This window comes from Euprymna scolopes, chromosome 16, assembly GCF_053919585.1.
Source record: "Euprymna scolopes isolate OS-2025 chromosome 16, ASM5391958v1, whole genome shotgun sequence".
In the NCBI taxonomy this organism is placed as follows: Eukaryota; Metazoa; Mollusca; class Cephalopoda; order Sepiida; family Sepiolidae; genus Euprymna; species Euprymna scolopes.
The window spans coordinates 87,508,079-87,536,077 of NC_136497.1; the positions used below are offsets into that span (position 1 = coordinate 87,508,079).

Sequence of the window (27,999 nt, forward strand, 5' to 3'; positions counted from 1 at the left end):
ATGTACGGGCTACCAAAGATCCACAAGAACGAGGTTCCTTTAAGACCCATTCTTTCCATGATCGGTTCACCCCAGCATGAACTGGTAAAATGGTTGTCCGAGATTCTTGAGCCTGTACTAAAGGAATTATCGGGTAACTGCATTGCGGATTCTTTTCGTTTCGCTGCCACTATACGTGAACTTGATTTTAATTCAGAAACAAATTTCCTATGTTCTTTCGACGTTAGCAATCTTTTCACTAATATACCCCTTGATGAAACTATTCAAATTTGTTCGGATATGCTCTATCGTAGTACATTAACCCCTCCGGATTTTCCGGAGAATATTTTCCTTGAATTCATGGAATTAGCTACCAAGTCGGTCTGTTTTAGCTTTAATGACGTAATGTATCAACAGGTAGATGGGGTGGTCATGGGTAGTCCTTTGGGTCCTATCCTGGCCAATATTTTCCTAGGCTTTCAGGAATCCTTACTGTTTACTCAGGTTTCTAGACCTGCTCGTTATTGGCGTTATGTAGATGACACTTTTGTCATTTTCAAGTGCCGCCATGAAGTAAGTGATTTTTCTCTGAAATTAAACAGTCTCCACCCAGCACTTAAGTTTACGATGGAGGAAGAGCAGAATTATTCTTTACCCTTTTTGGACGTCCTTGTAGAAAGGATAGGGAATCGGTTTAATACAACTATATACAGGAAACCTACCTTTACAGGGTTGTATATTAGTTGGGATTCCTTTGCCCCTATGAACAGGAAAATAAGTTTAATTAAGACCTTGGTCCACCGTGCACTCATGATATGTTCGCCAAGCAAACTTGAGGAGGAACTTAAGAAAATAACGGACATGCTTATTAAAAATGGTTTCCCTGGTGGTATAATTTCTAAGCATATTCGCCAAAAACTTGCTAGTTTTAACACTAAGCCTCTTTTCGGTCCGGCTAAATGTCCGGTTTATTTGAAACTCCCCTACATAGGTTCAATTAGTAGGGGTTTTGTTAGCAAGATCACTTCGGTTGTTTCCCACTGTTTTTACGCAGTGCAACCCCGAGTAATGCTGTGTACCAGAGCTGCCTTCCCAGCGTTTAAAAAAGATGTACTTCCCACGCTACAAAATAGTTTAATAATATATGAGTTTAGATGTCGGTGCGATGCTGACTACGTGGGTCGAACTTTTCAACGTTTAGTGGTCAGAGTGGCACAACACGTTCCTGGGTATTTACTCAAACTTTTTATATCATCCGGGCCTTTAAGGAATACATTCGGGCCTTTACGGAATACATCCGGACGACCACCAATTCTCGAATCGTCAATTGGTGTTCATTTGTACGAAAATAAAACTTGTGGCCAAGCATATTCTGATGAATGTTTTCGCATTTTACATAAAGCCCGGAACAAACACCACCTCAACATCTTGGAGGCCGTCAGTGTGCTGATGCGCAAACCAGCTTTATGTAGACAAAAAGAACTTTCACATAAATTAGAGTTATTTAAAGAACTTAAAAAAAAAGTCTACATGTACGCTGTTTTTTCTGTTTTGTCTATACTTATTTGTAGACAACGGATTTTCTTAATTATATATATATTTTTTTCTCGACTTCATCTCCTCCCCTTTTTTCCATTCTCATTCGTTAACTTAATGTAAGTTACCGACGAGATCTATTGAAAAGGGTCGGTCGAAAGGTTAACCTCCAGATCCTTTAATTTTTTTTTTACACGAAATTTCGTATGGATCCTTTTTTATTCGATGTTTTTTTTTTTACCTATAATTCTTTTTAGTCGATTTGTCTCTATACAATTTCCCGTTTCTCTTGCTTTTTTTCACCCATAATGACTCCATTCATACTTTTCAAAGCAATATTAAAATTGTGTACCACGAAACATCTGTTTAAATATATATACGTGTATATATATATATATATATATATATATATATATATATATATATATTTATATGTATATATATATATATATATATATATATATATAGTTTGGTAGTAATCCACTTTTTAGAAGCACGGGGAAAACGGAATTCGAAATATGAGATTAGAAAGACAAGCACGTGGTTGTCTTTCTAATCTCATATACATATATATATATATATATATATATATATATATATAATGAAGAAAGTTTATAGATAAGTATTAAATTATAACGTATAACCAAATACTATAATCTTTAAAGAATTAATTAATTTACAGAAGAAATATATAAATAAATGAGAAATATAAAGTTAATATATATATAAACAAAAGGATGATTTTAATCTTATTATTTAAATTTAATTACATATTTTAAATTTAAATAACGATTCAAATTTAATAAAAATGAATATTTATTTACAATAAAAAATAATACACTTAATTACTTTTGTTAAATTTAAATATTAAAAATTAAATAGGAAAAATATAATATTGGTATATGTGTGTACATATAACTATTTGCCACAATGTTACAGAATACGATAAAAAAGGAATAATTTTAAAAAGGATTAATTACAATGGATTTGCGGAGTATATTACTTATTGACGCTTATTAGGCCATACATATACAATAAAATTGATAAACATGTCTCTTCCGTTTAAAATGCATGAAATATATGAATAAAATACAATTTAGTATGACGCTTACAAGCTTTTAGATTAAAGTTTTGTAAAATATTCATCATCAATTATCAAAGAATACCGTCGAAAATATAACAAAATGTTTAATTTTGATCAACCTTTAATGTATTGAAAGATAATCAAGATCAAGAGTTTAAATTTAAATGTGTTATCATATAGCACTTATATCTTCAAGATAAAGAGAAATAATGTCTTCTTGAGATATATACTGAAATTGCAATCCAATGATTGAGCAAATATGTTTATTCTAAATAATATATAGCAAAACACCAACTGATATCTCTTCCTACAGTAATTTAACCTCCAATATCCAATTTTGAAATATTTTCTATCCTGGGTTAAGCATATTGGGAAGTTAGATACAAACTGCCATTAGCGAATTAAGCGACGCTCTTTGTGCAAACAAATCGAGCGGAGGCATTTGGACGATTTCAAAATATCGTTATTTAATTATCCACACTGCAACAACCGTATAGCACAATTGGCTCTCATTCGGGCGGTTTGGTTTCGATCCTGGCTTGAGGCAGTTGACTGTCTAGTTTCACTGAGGAGCTTCGAAACAGCACTGTATGTAGATGATTATATAGATATATATATTATTGATAATAATTACTATGATTTATGTGCATATATATAATATTAACTTATTAATGTATATACATATATTTGCACATGCATTTCTATTTTTGAAGCCAATTTTTATTAAATCACGTATAATGTGACCGTTTTCCTCGAACAGTTCGTTACAGTCCACACCTTTCCCGAACCTCTACGCGGAAAAAAAGAGAAATATTTAATTATCTGACTCGGCTTTTTTTCCCCCATTTGTACTACAGTCATTTATTACCGTTTTTCTTTCGCCCCGTTTCGACACCAGCTTAAAAGTCGCTCGCTACCACTGTGGAGCCACATATCCATGTCACTAGGCAGCGTTTTTCCATTCTACACGACCACGTGGTGCCTTTTTCTTTGCCATTTTTCTTTTCTTCTGGTGAAAATCTCGCAAAATTCCCTATTTGCATACGTGCTTTTTCAGCTACTGCTGTTAATAACTTCGCAGTTTCTGCTCATATTTCCCACGCGCTCATACGCAATCGCTTACGCAAATTTGAAGCTATAACTCGTTCGTTTTCAAGATGAAGGCTTATCATTAAACTATAGCAAATGCGAGGTAAAGATTTTCACGAATTCCTTGAAATAGTGCATACTATTCTTTGGAACTTCTACAATCCATTACATCTAAATATAACACACAATCAGCAATTAAGGTGCACTCGCCGCATGAAATACATTCAGAAAAAGTAATCGAATCTAAAGATAAAAAATATCTGTGCGTAGGTGTATTATTTTGTGGACTTAATTGATTATTGTGGTGACGGCTGAATCCTAATTTCATTCTGTCATATAAGCCAGACGGTTTGCATTATGTACTAATATTTTTCATGAACTTAAAAGACACAACACCAGCCACGGGTAAAATAGAACCTTTGTTCTTTCAAATTTTCTCATGCAATGACTCCTTTACAACAATATCAGAAAATATATCGCCTTGCCATAGAGTAGACGCTACTCTAGTGTTACTATATATTTTGTTTGTCTTAGGCTTAGTGATTGTACCTATTTACTATGCCTCCCCACGGGACAGAGTTAGACACCAGGGTCGTTTTTTAACGTGGAGAAAAGGTACAAAAATAAAAATTGTCTCAGTCGTGAAGGATTTCTCCTCCACCGAAAGAGAACAAGAAATAGAAGTGCAGCATCTGAAGAAAGATATTACACTTTGATCTTGTCCCGAAGGCCAGGCTTAGTGATTGTAATAGTTTTTAATTTCATTTATACAATTAAAGGACATTATTTATCAAATAAATTTGGTTCCAGAAATCTATTTAGCGCCAGAAGGGAGATGCTCGAACTCTGTTGATAGCCACACACACACACCCACACACACACCCACACACACACACACACACACACACACACATATATATATATATATATATATATATATATATATATATATATATATATACATACAAACTCTACGGAACATCGGGCAGTTTTTGCTTGCTTCAATTTTTTTTCGGCGATCCGCCGATTACATCCATTAGAATAGATGAAAAGCGAATTCATATATATATATATATATATATATATATATATATATATATATATATATATATATATGCATATTAAAAATTGATATGTAAGTCGGTCACTTAAACTCCCATGCACAGATCATAATGTTATAATCTTAGATCATAATAGACACTTAATAATATATTTTGGAATTTCAACTGTATTTCTTGCGGTTTATGATAGCCGTGTGGCTAAGTTTTTGTTAATCAATCAGAGATGGGTTCGAGGCCGGGTTCGAATCTCCCGACCAGGTGTAAGTTTGACTCCATACACTGATGATTCCCGAAAGGTGAAACACTAGTGTCTGTACGTATTTAGGTAATTATAGTAATAATTATATATATATATATATATATATATATATATATATATATATATATATGTGTGTGTGTGTGTGTGTGTGTGTGTGTGTGTATCTCTGTGTGTGTGGGGGTGTATGTATGTGTGGATATATATGCTTATGGGTATATATATGTGTGTATATAAATATATATATATGTGTGTGTGTATATATATAAATATATATGTGTGTGTGTGTGTGTGTGTGTATACATATTCTTCAGAATAAAATCATCTAACAATCAACTGATATGGAAACCTGTGATTATAGGTCTTACAAAATATTATTGGCAGTAATATTCTATAAGTACTATCGCATCTAAATAAAAATTGCTCGATATACAAGATAGACCAAATAAATCAAATTTTGTCATTAAATAAATTTAAAAATTTATGACGTGAAATGGTTAGATTTCAAATCAAATCATCAAATCAAATTATCAACTATTTCACGTCATAAATTTTAAAATTTATTGAGTGACTAAAATTTGAGACACACACACACATATATGGTTCATGCTCGCTTGAATTATTTATACGACGATCGGACAATTTTATCTGTTTAAAAACCGGATGAGAGGTTAATATATATGTGTCTGCGTGCGTGCGTGCGTGTGTGTGTGTGTGTGTGTGTGTGGGTGGGTGGGTGTGTGTATGTGTGGGTGTGTGTGTGTGGCTCCAAGGCTAAAGATTTCGAATTTAGAGTTATGTGTTTTTGTTTTGATTCTATGTTCTGAGGGCACATAAGTCATATACATGTTTTGTTTTAGTTTTAGTTCATTATTATATATTAGTGCCAATTTCTGTAATCGACTGAAAATCGTCACTATCATAATAAATACGTAATCCGCATCAATTAAAGTATCATATTGAAGCACATTTTACGATTGGTCTACGCCTGGCGGCCTGCACACACACACACACATACACACACATATATATATATATATATATATATATATATATATATATATATATATCCCACATTCATAGATTCTTATATCCAGCAGAAATTGTAAATTTTAGCAATGTTTCTTGTTTACAAGGTTTTTCACCGTTTCTAGCCGAGAGCTCGACTTAACACAATATTCAATATTACCGGGAGTTCAATTATCTCGTTCAACACGTCAGGATCTTTGGAATCTCACATGTGCGTGATTCTGCACGCTCGAAGGGATGGAAAGCGTTGTCCGCTCACCTCAAATGTCCCCCGTCACCCACTGAATCCTCTCCTTCCTAGTGAGCGGTCGATTCGACTATACATAGGCTTTTGTCGAAAACCATTCTGTTTTAAATGTTAAAGTACGTTACCTCACCACTTATCACATGCGTACATCTGGGTTTAGCAATAGCATGAGGAGAGAAACCGTTCAAGGGTGCTGATTCTGATACTAAATAAATAAATAAATAAATAATGAAAACGGAATTCTTTACAATACTACCAAATCGAGTTAGGCCCTGTTGTAGCGTATTGAATGACAATTGTTATTATTCGGTCTTCTATTATAAAACTACAGCCATAGTTCAGATATGGGGAATACAAGTGTTCATCTTATGTTAATCGTTTATAAAAAAAGCTGACTCATATTAAATAAACCAAAAAAATGCCCATGTGCTTTCGGATAGATTAATAAAATTAAAAATATATTTTATTTCTTTAATAAAAACACAATGAAGATTCATTCAAATTGTTTTCATTCTTAATCAAGATAAAGGCGTTGGGGGAGAAAGTGATAATATATTTATGGTTTTGCCTCCGATGATAGCTTGGGTGGGGGTGGGGGACTAGAAGGTTAACTCATACAAGTAAATGTATAGAATGGATTGCTTACTATAGCGACTAAAGACATCTAAGGATGTAGCTAATATAGTGACAAGTGAAACATTCTGTTAGCAAGCTGTATTTGCCATGGTCGTCTGGTTTCTGCAAATTGAGCTTCGATGTCTAGATTAACAGCAGCATCCGCTAATGTTTGTGCGTTGGTGTGTCGTAGCTTGTGATCTCTACAATTATATAAATTCAATTTTGTCTCTTTGTGTGTGTGAGTTTGTTCCTTGTAGACTCCGAAACGGCTACACAGATTTTCTTTAAAATTTACAGAAGTTTAGTGTATAAGTCTGGGATTGATCTTAGTTAGGTTTTGTCTCAGAATACCCAAGATAATTACCGATAATCGAAACCGTTATTTTCATTTAACTATCATCGGTAAAGCAATTTTCATATGTCGCCGCTAAGCAACAATGATAGAACAACGGACTGTGGCAATTCTACCTTGGGTAAGATAATAGCGTGTTCTTTTGTTTTTTTTTGCATGACGTGGTCGATAGGTTCAAATAAAACGTTAATTTCTTGATATTCCGTTTCCGTTAACTGCAAATAAGTTTATATCAAATAATTTTATGAAAGAAACAGTAGGTTCTATCGAGTGCAATGTAGAATAACATGTATTTTGGACTAAGTTACTGCATGGAGGCACATGAAGCTTCCTCCCGGGCGATTTAACGGATTTCGATGACAATTAAAATATAGGAGTGTAAAAAAATCGGGTATCATCATTCAATCCCGGGCAGCGGCGGGCCTCCCTTCTACTATTCTATGTGAGAAACCTTACCATTAAAAACAAACATTACATACTGTCAGCTGGCAACAAAATTAATTTAAATATATATATATATATATATATATATATATATATATATATATATATATATACATTCTCGATTATAGTAAAGAAACTGTCATAAGTCTTTGGTTTTTCATTTTTGCTGTCTATTTAGGTAGAGGATTAGACATGGCCAAGTGGATTTGAAAACCATTCTTAAAAAGGAGAAGAGTAGGGACATTCACATTATGTAACAAGGCGATAAACATTAATCAAAAGGTGACATATTTTACTTCTTAAGCATAACTACTTTTGGGTCGTTCTATTACGTGAATTTCAACTGCAAGGTTTTACCAAATACTTTAACTCGGAAACATTTCACAGAATCATGACAGACTTTCATAAACGCGTACGATTCTCCCTTTATTAGAATTTGTTGGTTTGGTAATTAAGTTCTTGCCCTTTTTAAAAATATATATTGTGTTTTGAAAATTTATTTTTTATATTTTTATTTATTTTGGTTTTCATTCAAGTTATTTCGTTTTTTTTTAATTTACAGATCATCAGAAATACATCGTGGATTAAATAGTTGTTAGTTCTTATTTTATTTTTAAAATGTAGATTTACAAAACAGAAAAAAAAACTTAGCTGTACACGTGATACTTTCGTATAATTAAAATTTGACGGATTCTAAACCGACAGGGTCATGATCCACATCGATACAGAACTGCTCGTTAATCATAACTTACCCTAGTCAGAAGAGATAAAATGAAAAAATATATATTTTAATAAATATCATTTTAAAAAGTTTACAAAGATAGACTTAGATTTCGAATTTTTTTTAGATATAAATTGTTTATTTGTCTAACATAATACTTTTCAAGACATATATATTTTCGGACGCACGGTCGAATAGATGTATTCGTGTCGTAAATAAGTATAAAGTGGTAATTAACTGTAAGTGAGTGTTGTTTAGGTAGAAGGTTCGATTTGCATTACATATTAAGAGAAACTTTCCTTAAGATAAGTGGTATATCATAAAATGCCAATTACCACGTATATCCTTATGTAGAAAACTTCTCAGAAATTTGTTATACGATAATAAATTAAGCACGAAACTAGTGCAAAATATTAAGACAATCAGCATTAGTATTTATTCATAATTATTACAAAGCTCTAACTGAAAATATATTAAGCTTTTATGTTAAGAATCAGTCCATTTTACTTTTCATATAATTCCTAACGTTCCTGACGATTCAATTAACTGCGATGATATTAAAATCAAATTAAACGATTAGCCAAAAAAGGGTGGGAGATTTCGAAAAAATTATATCATCTCTCAAGATTGATTGAAAATGGTGTAATACAACAACACACACTCGGATCATTTGAATCTAAAAGTTCGACGTTATTCTACATAAAACTATAAACCGAAAAAATATTGCGCAGTATCGCATTTCTTTCCACAAATCTTTGGTTTACACATTACACGATGTAAAACCATTCTGTATATATGAATATCGTACGAGTCGACGTTAGCAGTTTACAAAACATCTTTTATCTAAACACGGTGCAATTTACCATTACTTTCATCTAACATTTTTTTTTAAAATTTGACTTATTTTTTATTTTAATTATTTTACAAAACGCTGATAAACAATCAGACCTGAAAAAACTATTTTATTAACACACTGCGCTATTATAATTTATTCTCTAAAATCAGGTAAAGTTATAGTCGTTATCGATGCAGTAATGCAAAATTACGTAGAAATTAGAATGGAGTGCTCCATGCTTTGCTCAGGCTACAAATAAAATACCCCCAAGCCTCTACCAGTGGCAGCCACGGCCCGCCATGTTTCGTCAGGGTCTGCTAGAGTCTGTCTGGGCCCGCATATGCCCGCAAGTTCTTGCCAGTGACCGCTAGGTCTCTGAAGTGACAGAAGCCAACATAACAGAGCAATAGCCATCATGGATAACAACGCTTAGGACTCGATGACAGCCCCTGAAAATTGAAGACAGATGCTTTGCCTGCCAGTATTAGCTTGCGTGCGCCCCTCTCAAAAGTGACCGTTCCACCTAAAAATCATTGCAAATCACCGCCATAACCACCAGTTACCATCAGTGTACTTCACTAGATCCCACTACGATACAATGGAGGGCAGTGCACAAATACTGAGATCAGTCAAGTAGGGCTCCATACTGGCCATGATCAATAGTGATTGACAATGACGAAACGCAAGTTACAGTGAAAAAACGCCAACGACCAATAGAACTCGCCTTTGAAGACGGAATATTATTATTTCAGAGCAGTTCAATGTATACAAGCTATGGCAGGCAGTAAAAATCGGGAGCCAGCAATGACATACATGAAAGTCAACCAGTGCCATTAGTAAACGTAAGTAAATGCAAGTAAGCGCTTCAAAACATTACCAACCGTCAGTGACCATCAGTGCCTGCAACAGGCATTTAACGACAATCAGTTTATTGCAGTAACCAACATAGCCCGGCAGTTATTTTCCAGTTATTTTTAATGTAGTTTAATTTGTTTGCAGGGGAAGTGACTTCAAAGTATATGTTCTGACTTTGCGTAAGAGAAACTAGGCTACTCCAGTACACGGGCCCTACAAGCATATTATTAATTTTATTCAAGTAAGCGCAAAGATTAATATATGAACTCAATAATGCATCATTGAATAAAAACTCTCTAATTTAGCATGTTTCACCTTAGTCAATTAATGAAAAAACGTTATTTATACACGATTGTTTCTATCAGTTTGGTAAATATACGGACTCATTGTATAGTAAACCTTCCAAAAGTTTAACAAAAAGATTTCATCAATGCCTACTACACCGCGCTCAAGTAGAAGAAAGAATGAGGTGCTTCTTATATCTATCTATATATCTACAAAAGTGAACGTGTCTGTGTGTATGTGTACATTTCCCTACGCAATCACAATTTTTAGTCTACAGACTTGAAATTTGATATACCGGGTACTGAGATTCGGCAAAATCTACGTGATCGCTTTTCGGCCAGAAATTTGGCTGAGAAGGGGTCAAAGTTCAAGGATTTTACCTTTGAGAACTCTACAAAACTCCTCCGACAATTTTGGGTCTAAACACATTAGATGTAGGTTTCTTGGAGATGGATCTAACTTAATAACTTCATTTGAGCCCAAAACAATAAATATTAAAGGGTCATAATAGGGGTCAAAGTTAAAAAAAATTGACCTTTTTTTTTTGCTCAACGGACACATCCAAACACCCGCGCAATGCCGGGTTGAAATGCTACTATATCTATAAAAGTGAACGTGTCTGTGTGTGTGTACATTCCCTACGAAATAACTCTGTAAATTTTAAGTCTACAGACTCGATATTTGATATACAGAGTATTGAGATTTGGGAAAATCTTTGTAATCCATTTTCGGCCAGAAATTTGGCTGCTAAGGGGTCAAATTTCAACGATTTGACCCCTGAGAGCTCTACCAAACTCCTCCGACAATTTTGGTTCTAAACACTTGAAATTTTAGATATAGGTTCCTTGGACATGGATCTAACTTAATAAATTGATTTGAGCCCCCACCGAAAATGTTAACGGGTCAAAGTTTAAAAAAAAATTGACCGCTTTTTTTTTTTGCTAAACATACACTTCAAAACACCCGGGCAACGCCGGACTGAAATGCTAGTATATATAGAAAGAGAGAATAAGTTTTTTTTTGAAAATATATACGAAATTTTGTTACACATTATTTTCCGCGTTCTATCCTCATGAGAATTCGTCAGTCTAATGATTTCAGTTCATGTTACTTCTTTGTATATCCTCGTTGTACTTGGTTTACTACCCAGTCAATCAGATGCTTAGGCATTCACACACTTATGTATTGCGGCAACTATGCGCGTGCGCACCTGCTTTTTAGAAAATATTCCTTTCTCCTGGTTATCGGAGATTACATAGTATATATTTTACGTAATACGCGACTATTTTCATGTTTATATATATATATATATATATATATATACATATATACATATATATATATATATATATATATATATATATATATACAAACACATATATATATATATATATATACATATATATATATATGCACTTTTTTTACTTCTGTTATTATGAAATTATCCTATTATGCAAGATTACTGAGTAAATGGTAAACCGATAATGCCGAGAAAAAATATGCAGTGAAAACCAAGTAAATCTATATAATTATAAAATTCAGATGACCTTGTAACGCGTGTTGTAACCCAACATCCGGTTTACGACTTCCGGTTGTGCATGCGTACATAAACATAAACCCATAACAGCGTAAACAAATAAACACAAATCACTACTTTTGCAGAATTTGACCTGTGCACTGAAATATTAACGTTATTATTTAGAAATTTTTATTTAACATGGAAAGGGTGGGGATGGTTTGCAACTATTCTGTATTAAAAATATACGTGCACAATTTTCTAATAAATAAATCAAATTCACCCGTTGACACCGTACTGTGTTACTCCCTACGTTTTCAGCATCCCAATTGCCCCCCCCCCCCGCGTTTAAATTATCCAATATACAATTGTTAATACTTTCTGGATTTTTTTACATCGTTTATTTCCGTATTACGTTTAAGCTATTTTAACGCGATTTTCTTACAAATAAATCTACTTTAACCCATTGACAACCATCAGAGCATTTTACAACGTATTGTGTTATTGTGTACGTTTTCAGCGCCCCAATTGTTTTTTTTTCGCGTTTAAATGAAACGATTTATCAATTTTTAATTTAACTTTAAGTATTATGGTATCTGTTCAGTACGCATTTACCTATAAGTATGGCAAACAATTTATACTTGAATGACTAACAGTTTTTTTTAAAGTAAACAATTATAAACAGAAAGAATCATAGAAATCTATCTATATTCATTTTTTCATTTGACTATACTTTCATAGAAATGTTTTTGCTATGTCACAAAAAATATTTTCTTTACGCCACAAGCGTCACGCTCATACATTAATTCAATAGCTAATGTAACATACTGATCCAACGGGTCACAGGTAGTCTAGTATAAACAAAAAAATAAAAGTTAAAGCGAGAAAATAAGTATACTAACGGTTGGTGGGAAGTAAATAATTGGTAAGAACGTGTATCTACAGACTTGGAATTTGGTATAAAGGATAATAAACCATGTGGGAATTTTCATCAGTTTTCATCCGGAAAAAAAAGTGCTGCTAAGCGATCAAGATTAAATAATTGTTAATTTCCGATCATCGAATCTTATATGTGTATATGTTATTTTGAATCTTTGTGAAGATGGCATAATGGTTATCGTACTTGATTGACTCTCTGTAGGTTTTTATTTCGATCTCAACCCAAGTATTTTTTTTTTTACTTACAAGAAGTAATGCGTTTAATAAAAACAGGATATTCGCATCCCCATGTCCCAGTTTCTTTCTGTTTTTGACTCCATTTTTAATGGAATTTAACGTTACGTTTTCTGCCGGACAACGCTGGTTAATTTTCTAGTATGTTATTATTTTTTAAAGGAGGAAAAAGTTTTGTTAGATTGATATAAGAAAACCAAATAATTTTTTTTATTAATTAAATAAAAATTCATCTCACCCTAAGTTTGTGGTCGCACTTTTAAATTTTACTCATCGAAAAAACTATATTGTGAATACAAATTTTTGAGCAAAATTTAGTATAACTCATGTGAGTACGTTTGCAAAATTATGTCAAATAATTTTCATAAAGAGAATGGTTTTCCAATTATATAATATCATAGCATGTAAATTATACAGCCTGCTCTGTTCAGAAAAAAAATGAAAAAAAGAAACTTTGAAACATACAAAATATTTAGAAAAATTATTAAATTTCTAACAAAGTTTGTTTACATAAAACAATCCTTTTTTTAAAAGGTCTGCTGCGCACGGGAGCATAGACAATATCTGTACGGTTTATAAAACATACACTCTCGTACTTATCATCATAAGAATTGGTGGAAAATGTAGCTGGCTTAGTAATAGGGGGTAAGTTATTGATTTGTTTCTGAATTTTACCATTAAGTGTACCAATGAAACCGTACCCACCCCCTCCAAAGAATAAAAAAACGTAATAAATTAAAAGTATATCTATTGCGTGCATTATCTATGTCTATTTCTGCATATACATATATATATATATATATATATATGTAATTTTATGCGCATATATATATATATATGTAATTTTATGCGCATATATATATATATATATATATATATATATATATATATATATATAATGTGTAGGTTTGTGATTGGTTCAAGCTTTCTCGTATATCTTATAAAAGAACACTAAGTTCATCCATAGCACAATTATTTACTGCACTCGCTGTGTATAGATGTGCTTTATATATATATATATATATATATATATATATATATATATATATATATATATATATATATATATATATTCACATGAACTTATCTTAAGTATCCTCACCAGCAGATAAAGTTGTTTTCACCATTATCCAAATGAACCACTACTGTGAACACAGTTTGAAAAAAAAAATTATACAGGAAAGAAAGCGAAAAAGAAACCTCATAGCAGGCACGTTTTAATAAGAATCTTAATAGGCGATAAAGAACGCAAGTAGCTGACCCCCTACCGTTTAACATATCTTCATTAGTGTACTAACACACATACACATACAATTAAGAAGACACTGGCGTGTATCTATATACATCACGCTGGCACGAACTCGGTGTAATATATTGCACTGAAGTATATCAAAGAAGCTAAAATGCAGCATAGACGCGCAGAGCCATGACAGTACGAATGTTGAATATGAGAGTGTTGTCTAAAAGAGTGAAACTGGCTGTGTTTACTTCGGACGGGCGTACATAATGATGCGTCATAGTCTGTACTCTGGTGTGTCCCAACTTTGAGCATTATTCGGCAGCTTTGGAAGATCGCTGATTTTCCTATTTCCTGCTCTTATACTATTCTAATTTTTTGCGGTAATTACTGATCACTACACTATGAAGGCCATCCCCTAGGATTCTTAATGCTTTATTAGTGGGGATGAAGACTTGAGTTTACTCGGTTCTCCCACATTTTTATTTTTCTGGCAGACTGTTTGAAGCATGAGTAAAACTTTACAGAAGTTTTATTGTCGGAGAAACTATTCACAATTAATTTACCTGTCAAGAAATTAAACACACGTAATATTTGTTTAGATAAAAATATTTTTGTCAAACCGAATGGCACATTTATATTTTATATAAATACTTTAACCTTTCGTTCTAGAGAACGCACACATACACACACTATTAAATATACGTGTACATACATATATTGATCAAACTTTTGTAATTATTTTTCCAGAATATCTCTTAAATTAGACTTATCCAAAATGTGGGAGCAAGCCTTTTCCGCAAGCGCCGTCAGGTGCTCGGTGAATACTCGACGAATACGGGCGATCTTGCTGGTATTAGTGTTCGGGGAACTCATATAGGTGATGTTTTTGATATATGACAAAAGGAAGTAGTCCATCAAGTTCAGACTGGGGGGAAAGAGAGGAAGCCACGCCTGAGTCTCTTTGAAATGTGTGCGGCGACGAGCTATGCCGCCACCCATAAATATATGCCAGGAGTAACCTGGTTGCACTAGGGATCACTATACTCTTGAAAATATCTAGGTACACTTTGATGTTGACGTTTAAGCCAACTACGAAGAAGTTAGGAGGCATGATATGGCCTTCCTTTGAAGTTACAGCAAAGATCATAACCGTAGTCAGAAACATTGTTTTATCACCTTGGGTACGTCCCTTTCTATGGGGATTTTCATTTAGAGAGCATGACCTGTACGGCAGTTCCTCTCTGATCTTACTCATTGAGCAGTGTGCCACTTTCAGACATAATAGAAAATTTCTACGGCTCTTGAGATTTGTACACAACTGCTCGACTAACAGATTGTCTGCAATAAAAAAGAAAACCGATTTTCATGAAACGAAAACTGAATTATGTTGTCGTTTCTATGGCGTCTTTTATCGCCCCTTCCTGTATATATATATATATATATATATATATATATATATATATATATATATATATATATACATATATATATATACATATATAATATAAAGCTAGACGTCTATGTGAGTGTCTGGTCAGGAATAGGCTCCTATATGGTTGATTATTATAGAACACTGATCACATATAATGATATAATTGTATCGAGACACAGGAATGAGTATGTTTGATCTGGCATAATGATGATTCATTAAAATTGTGGGATCTGCGTACGCGCCTGGTCCACAAAGTATGGAAATAAAATATTCAAAAATAAAAAAAAGTTTTCAAGTGTTTTTGATATAGATGTACATAGTAATATTTTTATAAGTGTGTTTTAACTTAAATAGGCATGGTATAATAAAATAGTGTGGTCTGCGTTCGCATCTGGCCTCCATAGAATGGAAATGGGCACACACTTTAATAAATACTTTTCATATCTATCTGCGTAAGTATACTTTGATGATAATGTGTAAGTTCAGGAATTTGGTATAATAAAATTAGGGGTGTTCGTTCGCGCCTGACCTCCATAGAATGGAAATATGTGACAAAGTTTAACAAGGTTTTTTGATAAATATCCACAGAATATTGTGATAAATGTTTCAATGTGAAGAGGTATAGTATTATAAATTATGGGGGTTATCTATTTTATTTTTACTTTCAACATATTTTGCTTTGGTTTTAATACCCCCAAATTCGAAGCTATCTCTTTACAACCTTTCCTATCATACTTTCATGAATCAGAGTCCATTTTCTGTAGGCTGTTTTTGAACCCAGTCAACGTAGTTTTGCTAGTATATATATATATATATATATATATATATATATATATATATGTGTGTACATATATATATATACATATATAAAAATATATACACACATATATATATATATATATATATATATATATATATATATATATATATATATATAATCTCCTTTAAGATTAATGTTTCTGGTAAACCTTTGGCTTAGATTGTCCTCGAATATTATCTCACTGTAATATCTAATAGAAAAATTTACTTGATTTCTAATCTGTGATTCATCTAATTGTCATATATATTTATATATATATATATATATATATATATATATATATTTAATATATATGTATATATATACACATATATAGGTATATATATCTACATAGATACACATGTATACGTGTATGTATGCACATATATATATATATATATACAAGTACAGAAACGTGTATGTATAAATATATACATATATATAAAAGTATCTATACATGTACACATACAAATATATGCATGTAAAATACATGTTTGCATGCATATATATATATATATATATATAAATGAACGTATGCATATATACAGGTATACATATGGGTGTATGTATACATATATGTACATATATACATGTAGCTATACATATTTGTACATATATACATGCATATGTGCATATATACATGTATCTATACATATATATTTACATATATACATGTATGTGTACATACATATTTCCATATATACATGTATGTATACATATATATTTACATATATACATGTATGTATACATACATATTTCCATATATACATGTATGTGTACATATATCATATATATATATGTACGCGTACAGATAGCATGTATATATATGTATGAGTACATACACATGTATATGTATATGCATGCATGAGTACATATCTTCATGTATATACATATACATGTATGAGTATGTTTATACATGTATATATATATATATATCGTACATATAGATATATGTATATACGTGTTCATATATACATGTATATGTACGTATGTGTACATGCATATGTATACATGTATGTGTATATATAAATATATATGGACCTATATATACATGTAAATATAAACTTGTATGTGTATATATATATGTACATATATACACATGTATATATATAACCATATTTGCATACACCTATACACATGTATGTATATATACGCATATAGATATCTATATACATTTTCGCACACACACAAATATATATATACATATATATATGTATATATATATATATATATATATATATATATTAGTATATATCATATGTGAGTACACCCCTCACATTTTTTTTCAAATATTTTAGTATATTTCTTCATGGGAAAAATGATTTTAAAAAATATTAGTCTGTTTACAGCATATAAAACAAAGTAAACTTATTTTCCCCGCAAGGTAACTCAAAATAAAGCCATTAAAAGCTTAATCCCTTGAAACAAATGTGAGCACACCTTTTACGAGAAGTTTCCAATTATTACATACACCATGCCAACTCTCAATATTTTGTGTAGCCACCATCATTATCCAAAACTGGTTTTATTCTCCTTGGCATGGAATTTACCGGAGTTGCACATGTATCCAGTGGAATGCTCTTCCACTCTTCAATGGCGGATATTTGAGACATTGAGATATTTGCGCACCTATACCTTCTGCTTAAGGATGCCCTAAAGATGTTCTGTTGGGTTCAAGTCTGGAGACATGCTTGACCAGTTCATCACCTTTACCCTCAGCCTCTTCAGTAAAGCAGTGGTTGTTTTGGATGTGTGTTTTGGAACACTGCTTGAGATCTAGTTACTGGAAGGTGCGGATTACGCTCTGCTGTAGTATTTGACAGTTGGAGTTCATGTTTCCCAAAATAAAATGTAAGACTCATGCAGCCCCAGGATCGAACAGCGTTTAGAAGTTGTTAATATCGCTAAAAGAAAACACCAACAACAAATCTTAAATTTGTAAGCGATATAAATCGTGCATTCAAGTAGTGATCGACTGCGGTACATGATTTCGATCCTAACCTATACTGATGACGGCTAGAAGCCAGAAGCATACACAATCCATGAGTATTATTTTATTCACGTGAAAATAATATTTTATAATATATACATGTATTATAAAAATTCAGGTTAGAGATGTTCAAAAGTGGGGACTAAAAATATAACGAGGTTGCTAGATAGTGCTCGATAACACGTGTCTCTTTTTCCGTTTACACCTATCTTGTAACGTACGTCTAACTATATTTATTCCCCTGTCTTACATAATCAAATTAATGTCTTGTTATATATGTATACATACTTATATATAACGTCTGTAATTTTCCTCTCCTTTAGTATATGTTTCAATATTTATATACCCACAAACATGTACACGCATGAGCTGGAAAAAGAACATTGTTTTAGATCCGACTAGGTTCTCTAATTTTAAATAACTAATGCATTTAATGGTTCTATTGCATTTAACATCCTCATTTTTGTCTTTATATATATATATATATATATGTATATATATATATATATATATATATATATATATATATATATATATATATATACCAGTGGTGAACAAACCGGACTAGAGTGCTCAATGTGTAGCCAGAGCAGTATATAAGAAATTTATTATTGTGAGTCCAGAATGAGTTTACATATTGTTTCAACTAGCGAAAGATCCTCAAAGAGAAGAAATATCCAACTAGCATCGTCAGAATTCGGACGATGCTAGTTGGATATTTCCTCTCTTTGAGGATCTTCCTCTAGTTGAAACAATACGTAAACTCTTTCTGAACTCACAGTAATAAATTTCTTTATATATATATATATATATATATATATATATATATATATATTATATATATGCGTGGGTGTGTATGTTCGTATGTTATGCAATTGTCTGTTTTGTATAATTATGTGTATATATGTTGTTTACCACTATTGCTCTGACATGATACTAATCTCTAATTCTTGAATATTCAAACCCATGAGCTAAACCCAGAACCACCCAACTCCAATGTATATCGTAGTCTAAAAAATACAAAGATATCATAAATTTATGTTAAATACTAGTTATCTATTCTGCCTATGCTTTAGTCTAATACGTACAAATATTACGAACAATATAACTAAGAAGTCACTTATTTTGATAGATATTTTCCACCCAAACTTATGTATGCACGTTACCTTACACCGCTAAAAGAATGCAATTTTAATTTAAATCACTATTAACCCACTTAAAAACAAAGTATAATTAACACCTTATATAACGCATATAATAATGTGATAAATTAGCAATTTATATAACACATAATAATGTGATAATATATGTAATTGATTTAAAAAATATATATAGGTGTATATACGTTTATATGTCCCCTCATTAAATTCTCATAATGACTCTATAACGGCCTTTGACCGAAAATGTAAATATAATTCATTAATTAATAACTTAATTTTTATAAATTAAATATTCTAAAATTATTTACTTAAAGATATTCATTTGTATATATGTAAGTATTCCTGTATGTATGTTTGCGTATGTGTATGTACGTGCGTGTGTGCTTCTGTATATGTGTGTATGCACATATATACATACATATGTATATGTATGTATATAGATATGTCTCGTTGTGAATATGTATATATAAGTCTATAAACGATTAACGCTTTATTCTCCATCATAGAGATATCTTTTTTAATTAAACTTTCCCTTCCTCCCTCTCTAAATTTCAACTTTTTTTGACCCGCGCCTTGTTGTGTTAACGATCACATTTGCAAACCACTTTTTTCGACACGCAAAAATTAGCTTATAAACACCCACCTATACATTAACACAATCTACTGTTCCGGTAAAATACGACCAACCTTAATAATTTCAAATATATATTGTCTACACATCTAGCTGTTTTGAACTCGTAATTCTACTCCTTCCCCATTTCATCTTTCTGCTTCCTACTCGCTACCAAACTTAGAAAAATGCTAACAATTACATGTCCCGTTACATTGCTAAGGAGTATAGTCTGATTTTTCGTTAAATTCTTAAAAGAATGTGATACCAGAAGCTAAAATGTTAAATAGTATTACTTAAAAAATCCTTCTTTTATATTCTCTTTAAAGGCGGTTGAAACATATTAGCCCGCCCCCAAAGAGTACGTTTTTATTTCTTTTAAGGAGGTGAACTACGCTTCATTAAGTCGTAAGCAAAACAATACCTTTTCTAAATATGTAAATTAATCAATTTTTTTTTACTTTAGAAAAACTCATTTGCTTTTTTTTAAAACATTTCCAACTTGCAATGAAAAATACAATAAAATAAAATACGCATCAAGTGCGCTTGAAATCAAATCACAACGTAATATTAGGAAAATAAATAAATATTTTACTTTTGAAATTCATCACAAATATATTTCGGAGGTACACGACATCTTCAGTGTGTTGTTTGTTTCTGTTTGTTTCTTTTCTTTTCTTCTTCCTTGCCAATGTTGTAAATTTGGCGAAAGATATCTGTATAGAGCCGCGCGTTTATCTAGTGGTTGTATTTTGAAATGTTTGAACTGTGCGTAAGTTACGCGAGAATAACGTCAAGAATAAGAGGTCAATAGAAACGTTGTTTTAATTTGAATAAAATAAAATACGCATTGTGATAAATTTCAAACAAGTAAAATATTTGTTCATTTTCCTTATAACGCGTCCATTGTACAAAGACATTGTGGCAACTTCAGATTGGCAGAGATTACGGTTGACGATTTCAAGTGCTTAATTTCTGCTCAAGGACTAGTATCACATAAGAGTTCCGGAATAACGCATAGAGTTTTAACTAAACTGGAATCTACACTGAACCTTGCCTTGAGAAAATTAGCAGAAAATAACCAGCGGGCCATAAGTTTAAAGAAAGAGTCTAGAAAAATCGAAAAAAGTTTGCAATGCTTATATTAACACACAAAACAAACTGTCATATACCCATAAGCCAGGAATTGGGGTAAAATATCGCCGTATTCTAAAAATAGACATGGAAAATTAAATAAAAAGAATGATAATGAACAAAATGTCGAACCATATTATTGCAGACCTTGAAACGAAGAAACTGGGAGGTTAATTACTCATATAGAAATAAGAAATGTTTGGTGTGCAACAAGAATGGACACAAAAATCCATGTTATAAAACAAAATAATTAAACAAACAAGTTCAAATATCAAATCAGACAGAGATTTTAGGACATATGTGATGACTGAAATATTTAGAAAACATATCAAATTTTAGCTCTTTTCAGGATCAGACCTCACAATCATGAACTATAAAACATGGACATTTTTAAAGATGCCTACGATAATGAAGTCAACGAAATTCGCTCGTACTGTAAATGTCAAGAAAATTTACTTCGAAGGTGAAGTTGTACTCCCCAAGAAGCTAAACCGGATCGATAAAAAGATAAAGGTTTTTTATTCTGAAAAATGGAGAAAACTTGTTGGGTATAGATTTCCTTTAGACATTCGAATTGTGGAACTCGTTCTGCAGAAAACTAGAAAGTAACATGCAAACCAAAAAGAACATTAAAGAAGAATTAAAGAAAAAAAGATCCGGAATTTTTCACACTTGGTATTGGAAGATGTAACAGGCAAGCTAAATTTGAGCTCAAGGAAAATACAATGCCAATTTTTAAAAAGAAACGTAACGTTCCTTTCGCATGAGTAGAAAAAAATAATAAAGAAATTGATACACTGGAAAAAAATGGGAATTATATCGAAAGTAGAAACTATTTCATGGGTTCCCGCGATTGTGTGACCAAAAAATAAATCAAACCAAATCAGAGTCTGCGCTGAATTTTCGACAGGTTTGAACTCAGTGATTAAGACCTACCATTACCTTTTGCCTAGTTTAGAAGAGATTTTTAACAAGCTAATTTGCGGATATATATTTTAAAACATATTGCCGGACGCCTATCTCCAAATCTCTGTATAAGTTACTAGGTATAGCACTAATAGAGGGCTATTAAAATTCAACAGGCTTCCGCTTGGTATTAAAATGCCACCTTCTATTGTTTCAACAAGCTATGGACGTCATGTTGAATGAGTTAGACTTTGCGTGCCCCAGGTTACACAATATCATAGTAAGGAGTACAACAGTCTACGAACATGTAGAGCATCTCAGTCAAGTATTCTTCAGCAGTTCATACAAGTATACAGGATTACGCCGAACCAGAGACCACTCTCTAACCTGTCATCAACTGAACTAATGTTCGCCAGAAAAGTTAAGTCAATGTTTGACAAACTCTTGCCGAAAAAGAATATAGTAAAGAAGATTATGCATACATCTAGAAAAACATTCATTTCCGGAGAGAAGATATTTTTCAAGTGCTATAAAAACAATGATACGTTGTGGGAGCGAGGCATATGAATTAGAGAATCGCTGACTTAATTTATATAATTAGAGGGCATAAAATACTCATAAAAGGGACCAGAACCAACTGAAAATTGTTACTTACAAGAGCATGAAGAGGGTGTACCGGATGAGGAGAAAGATCCCATATAATTAATGTATGAAACTGTTCTAAGTGGAGCCTCCGCTAAATACTCCTGAACAGAGAAGGTCTGGTAGGAAACGGAAGTTCACGGACCCATTAGACGGCGTAAATCCAAAACGTAATCGATACTTAAAATTACACTAATTGACATATTCATATAATGTATGCAAATGGAACCACGACAAAAATACCCCATAATAATAACCCCATATATGAAGCCATTTTGAAATCCAAAAGGAGCTCCAAGGCTTGGGAGGAGAAGTTGTGGTAGAATCCACCTAATTTTCATACATGGAGTGCAACCATATAAATATGGTTGGTACCGTAAGGCAAGGGAACCGAACAAGAGACCTAACGAGAGACTCAGAGAGACAACGAGATCGGGAGTCGACGACTACCCAGCCGACATCTTCTCCATGGACGGGCTCTCAATGAGTATACTAATGGTTCCTATGGAAATATTGTATATACTTTCTTGTTCTCAATATATCTGTTCTATTTTACTTTTCTGCTGTTGTTATTTATTTACATGTGTTCAGTCGAGTTTCAACATATTTATATCAGTTTTTTTTTTAACTAAACGGGGTTTAATTACATTCCTTTGTAAGGAAACACCGTAAAATAAGTAAAAAATATTATTAACTTTGTATATGCTTTGAATATCAACGGTGGATATTAATATTGCATTTAAGTCAGGACGGGCATCAAATAAGAAAGCAGGCGATTTTTTTGAAACCGGAAGTCAGAAAAGGTATAGACATTTCAAACGCACTACCAATCAAGCTGATAAATATATAGATGCATATATATATATATATATATATATATATATATATATATGTGTGTGTGTATGTGCATATATTTGTATATATACGTATTTACATATAGATATATATACATATATATATATATATATACATACATTATTGCTACTTTTTGACAGACGTTTGCCATCTCTTCAGTTAAGTGTGCTGTGTCTATGTGCATGTAGGTGACCTTTAAATCAACCTTTAGTCCTACATTAAAGTACACATATGTGACACAAACACATTTCCCCTGATAAAGGTGATCGCATAATATTGTGAATCCTTTAATATTGTCTCAGGTCATTTTTAGACTTGTAGTTTAGATTACAAATATGGCAACTTAGCGTGCCAGATGTGCTGTAAAAGCCTCCTCGTACGACCGTCGTTCCTATCTCTCATTGTGTGATTTCAGATGATTTGTAAAACCAACTTTGAGAAAAAGGTGTTTGCCACATACAGTGCACTTCAGTTTCTGTTGTAATTTTTCTGTCATTATATTGGCGCCCTGCTTTCTTAAAACACGCTTTAAGCAGCAAGGTCTACATGCTGCTCTTCAAAAAACCTTACAATGGGTTTTCGTCTCAGTGATCGACCCTTCGCTTCGGCTCTTCAGTTATGTACATCGATCTCAAGTATTTTCACTGTGAAAAAGAAAGAAACAAACAAAAACAAATAAATCCGATTCGGCTTTTTTTCTTTAACACAAGTCGTTTAAGGCTATTTTTTCTCCCCGCTTCGATGCACGCTTAAAGGTCTCTCGCTGCTACATGTCCATCAAATCTGTCTCGCGTTTTTGTTTCTGCTCCGCTACACGTCAGCCGTAGACAGCCATTTCTTGTCTTCGACTTTACCCATTCATCTTTTTCAACCGCACTTATGTGCGCTCTTGACCACGTAAGCCCCTTTTGTTTCTTTTCACACCAGCTTGGGCACACCTCCTAATTTGCATATGTGTATGTTCGGCTACTTCTGCTGATATGTCGCAAGAGAGATTTTTTTACAGCTGCTGATATTTTACTCACGTGCTCATACGTGCTCTGTTACATTTACATTTATGATAAATAAGCATTATTTTCTTAGATTCAAAGTATTCATATTTTTGTCATTGGAATTGAATATTAGATGGTTCAAAATTCCGTTATTCCACTAATCGTGCAATTTGATGAATATATATAGAGAGCCAATGAAAGTTTCGGAAATATTCGGAATATGCTCATGGAATAGCTTTATTTCAAAGAATGTAAACGAAAAATGTAATAGCATTACTGGAAGAATAAGGTAAACTTAGGCGAAAAAGTGTGCTAAATGAAAAAAAAATCACCTGTTATGTTGATGGGAGGGAGAAATTAATTAATAAATAAAAAATCCTGCTACTACAGTTAAATGAGATTTTTTGGAATGTGATTCTTGTAGGAAAAAATAGACTTCTGGATAACGAATGAAATCGTCGGTAACATATGAAAAACCTATCTCAGATAATGTATCATATTGGATTTATGTGGAGCATCTTCGTTTGTAAAGATATAACGTTTATTTTTTCAGACGTGAATAATTGTTTCTATTATATAATAGAATATTGTACCTGGCGTCGCCCTGTCGTAAAATACGCATGAATATTATATTTTAATTTATACAGAAACTGATGCATGTGCATGCGAGTATTATGTTTTTTCGAACCCCTTCATTGCTTGTAAGTAAAAAGAGAAAAAATACTTGAGCTTAGGTCGAAACCAAAACCTAAAGACATTGAATCATTAACAATAATCATGTGGCTCTCGTGACATTAATAAATATTAAAAGGTGTTTTCAAACTACTTATTCTAAACATAAGTAATATGTAATATGAACTATTCACGCATGCGCATTCATGAAACAGTTAGCAAATAGATAAAAATTCGACACCTCTCACATGCCAATTTTTTTCAATTTTGCTCCCGTTAGCAGCCCCTTTTTTCCGGATGAAAACGGATTCAAAAGTTTTCCACATGACTGAATATTCTATAAACTAAATTTCATGTCTAGATCAAAATTTCGTTGTGTATATAGGTGTAGATATGTCTTCACGTATATGCACTTTCACTTGATTAGATATATAGATACAATAACACGATAGATTTAACAACAAAACAAACAACGACAAAGCACTTTCCTTTTTATTATCAGCAAATATATAACTGTTCATTTAAACTATTGTATTCGAAGGTCTTTTAAAAAACTAACTGTTCTATCCAAAGTTTCTAAATGCCAAATTCTTCGCAAAAACTATATAGCTGTTATTTATTTAAGAAAAGAACGTAGTAACCTTACCATAACGTCTACAACTACGTGAGATGCATGCAATCTCTGAATACTTTTGAAATGAATATTATTGCACTCAGATCTTTACCAGGTAACCATTTTGTTAATGTATTTTTCTCTCTCCGTCTGTCCGTTGCAAGTCTACTTCATTGTATCGAAGTAAAATATATTATTACGCATGCGAACTTGGTTAAGTTGTTCTTATTAATCTTTCTAACTATCCCTATCAACACCTGGGGGTAACAGGCAAGCTGATTATAAATCACAACTCCTTTAACGCTTTTTCTTTTTACGTCAGTTCACCGACATTCAATCTTTATATTGCTGTTGGTATGGCTCAAAATACATTTCAACTAGACTGTCTTATTTTACCATTATCTCGAATGTAAGTCGACTGCGATACTGATAGGCCATTGGGAGAAATGTATTCTTAGTGCACAGGAAATAAGAAAAAAAATCTGACAGTAAATAATAGGAATTAAACGGAAAGAAAATACGTTTATTAAAAAAAGAGAGAGGGAATCAGTCGAAATATATCTCACAAAATATTTCTGTCTTTTTCTCTATAACCCCATCTATCCATTTATCTATCTCTCTATTTCTGTTTCCCATCATTTTCTCTATGTCGCTCCTTTGCTTTATATATATATATATATATATATATATATATATATATATATATATATATATATATAGTGTAACATTTTGTTGAAATCTCAAAGACACACGTTTTCTTTTTTATAATCTTCGTTTATTTCCTGGATTTTTTTCCATTACAGCTGTTTCATTACATTTTATTGATGAGTAAACAATTTTACGATTTATGTTTCCATAAAAGTATCCTGTCACCTATCAACTTCTTCGGAAGTTTAAAACAAAGGGTATATTTTTAACATACTGAACATCGTATTTGGGTAAAAAGATTTTCAAAGCCATGCCTCCTCACGTCCTCCATCTTTTGGTGTTATGTGAAGATAGTTCTCCGTTTTAATCCGTAGTTTCGTATTTTCCACCTTTCTCAATTATCATATAATTTTATATAATTTTATTTTGATATTTATGCCTGTTTATTTTAATATTCTTTTTTTGCTTGATTTTTGAATTCGTATTATTAACCGATCCTTCTGCTTAAATGAGAGGTCACTCTCATGGTATCATTTTTATATCTAGGATTACATCCCTCGCATCTTATTTCTTTCCTTATATTATACATTTCATTTTTACTATTTTTTCCTAATCTGCTCTAGTTTGTGAAATTAAATATCTGTTTGTGCGTAAACACCCGTGGAGTACATCTAGTCGTCTGTTTAATAATTTTTCTTTTGATATTAATATATGGTAATATACATAGGTTTATATCTTTCCCCTTTGTCAATTATTGACCATCTTAATTCATATTCAGTTTTATTTTCCTTTAATTACTGATCCATACTGCTAGAGTGGTTGAGTTTTTCTTTGTTTTTTTTCCGGTTGTTTTCGTTATTGCTATTTCTTCTGCTTCTATTTTCGTTATAGTAATTGTAATTGTCACTATTGTTAAGATGCTTTCTACTGTTTGCAGAGTTCAAGAAGAATAATGCGTCATCCCGGTATAGTCCTCCTCTGAGTCCTGGAATCTTTTTATATAGTTCATATAGTATATAAAAGCTTCAAGGTCCGTTACTTGTGCACTAGCCGGAGACCCCATTGTTACGTCAAAGTTGAGGTTTCTGTTCTTTCTGGTCCATAGTTAGTTATCATATTTAATTAGAGTTCTTCTTGTAAGTCTTATAATGTCTAATTCTAATTTTGTTATCATTGTTATTTTCTAGCTAGTTCTAGTGCTTCCTCGAAGAGATTTGGTAAAATAG

The 27,999-nt window shown here is 32.2% G+C and overlaps 1 protein-coding gene across 1 annotated transcript; it reads left to right on the forward strand.

The window, feature by feature from the left end:
* On the forward strand, positions 1 to 27,999 carry LOC145296199 (uncharacterized). Its single transcript, XM_080142408.1, has 2 exons — positions 1 to 552; positions 27,961 to 27,999. Exons 1-2 carry the CDS (start codon positions 1 to 3, stop codon positions 27,997 to 27,999), a joined length of 591 nt encoding a protein of 196 aa, XP_079998534.1.

Bases quoted from the DNA above. Each gene is read 5' to 3' on its own strand.
- LOC145296199 (XM_080142408.1), top strand. From the start codon at position 1: ATGTACGGGCTACCAAAGATCCACAAGAACGAGGTTCCTTTAAGACCC. The intron at 553-27,960 runs GTAAGTGATTTT...GTTATTTTCTAG, and splicing joins TTTTCAAGTGCCGCCATGAA to CTAGTTCTAGTGCTTCCTCG.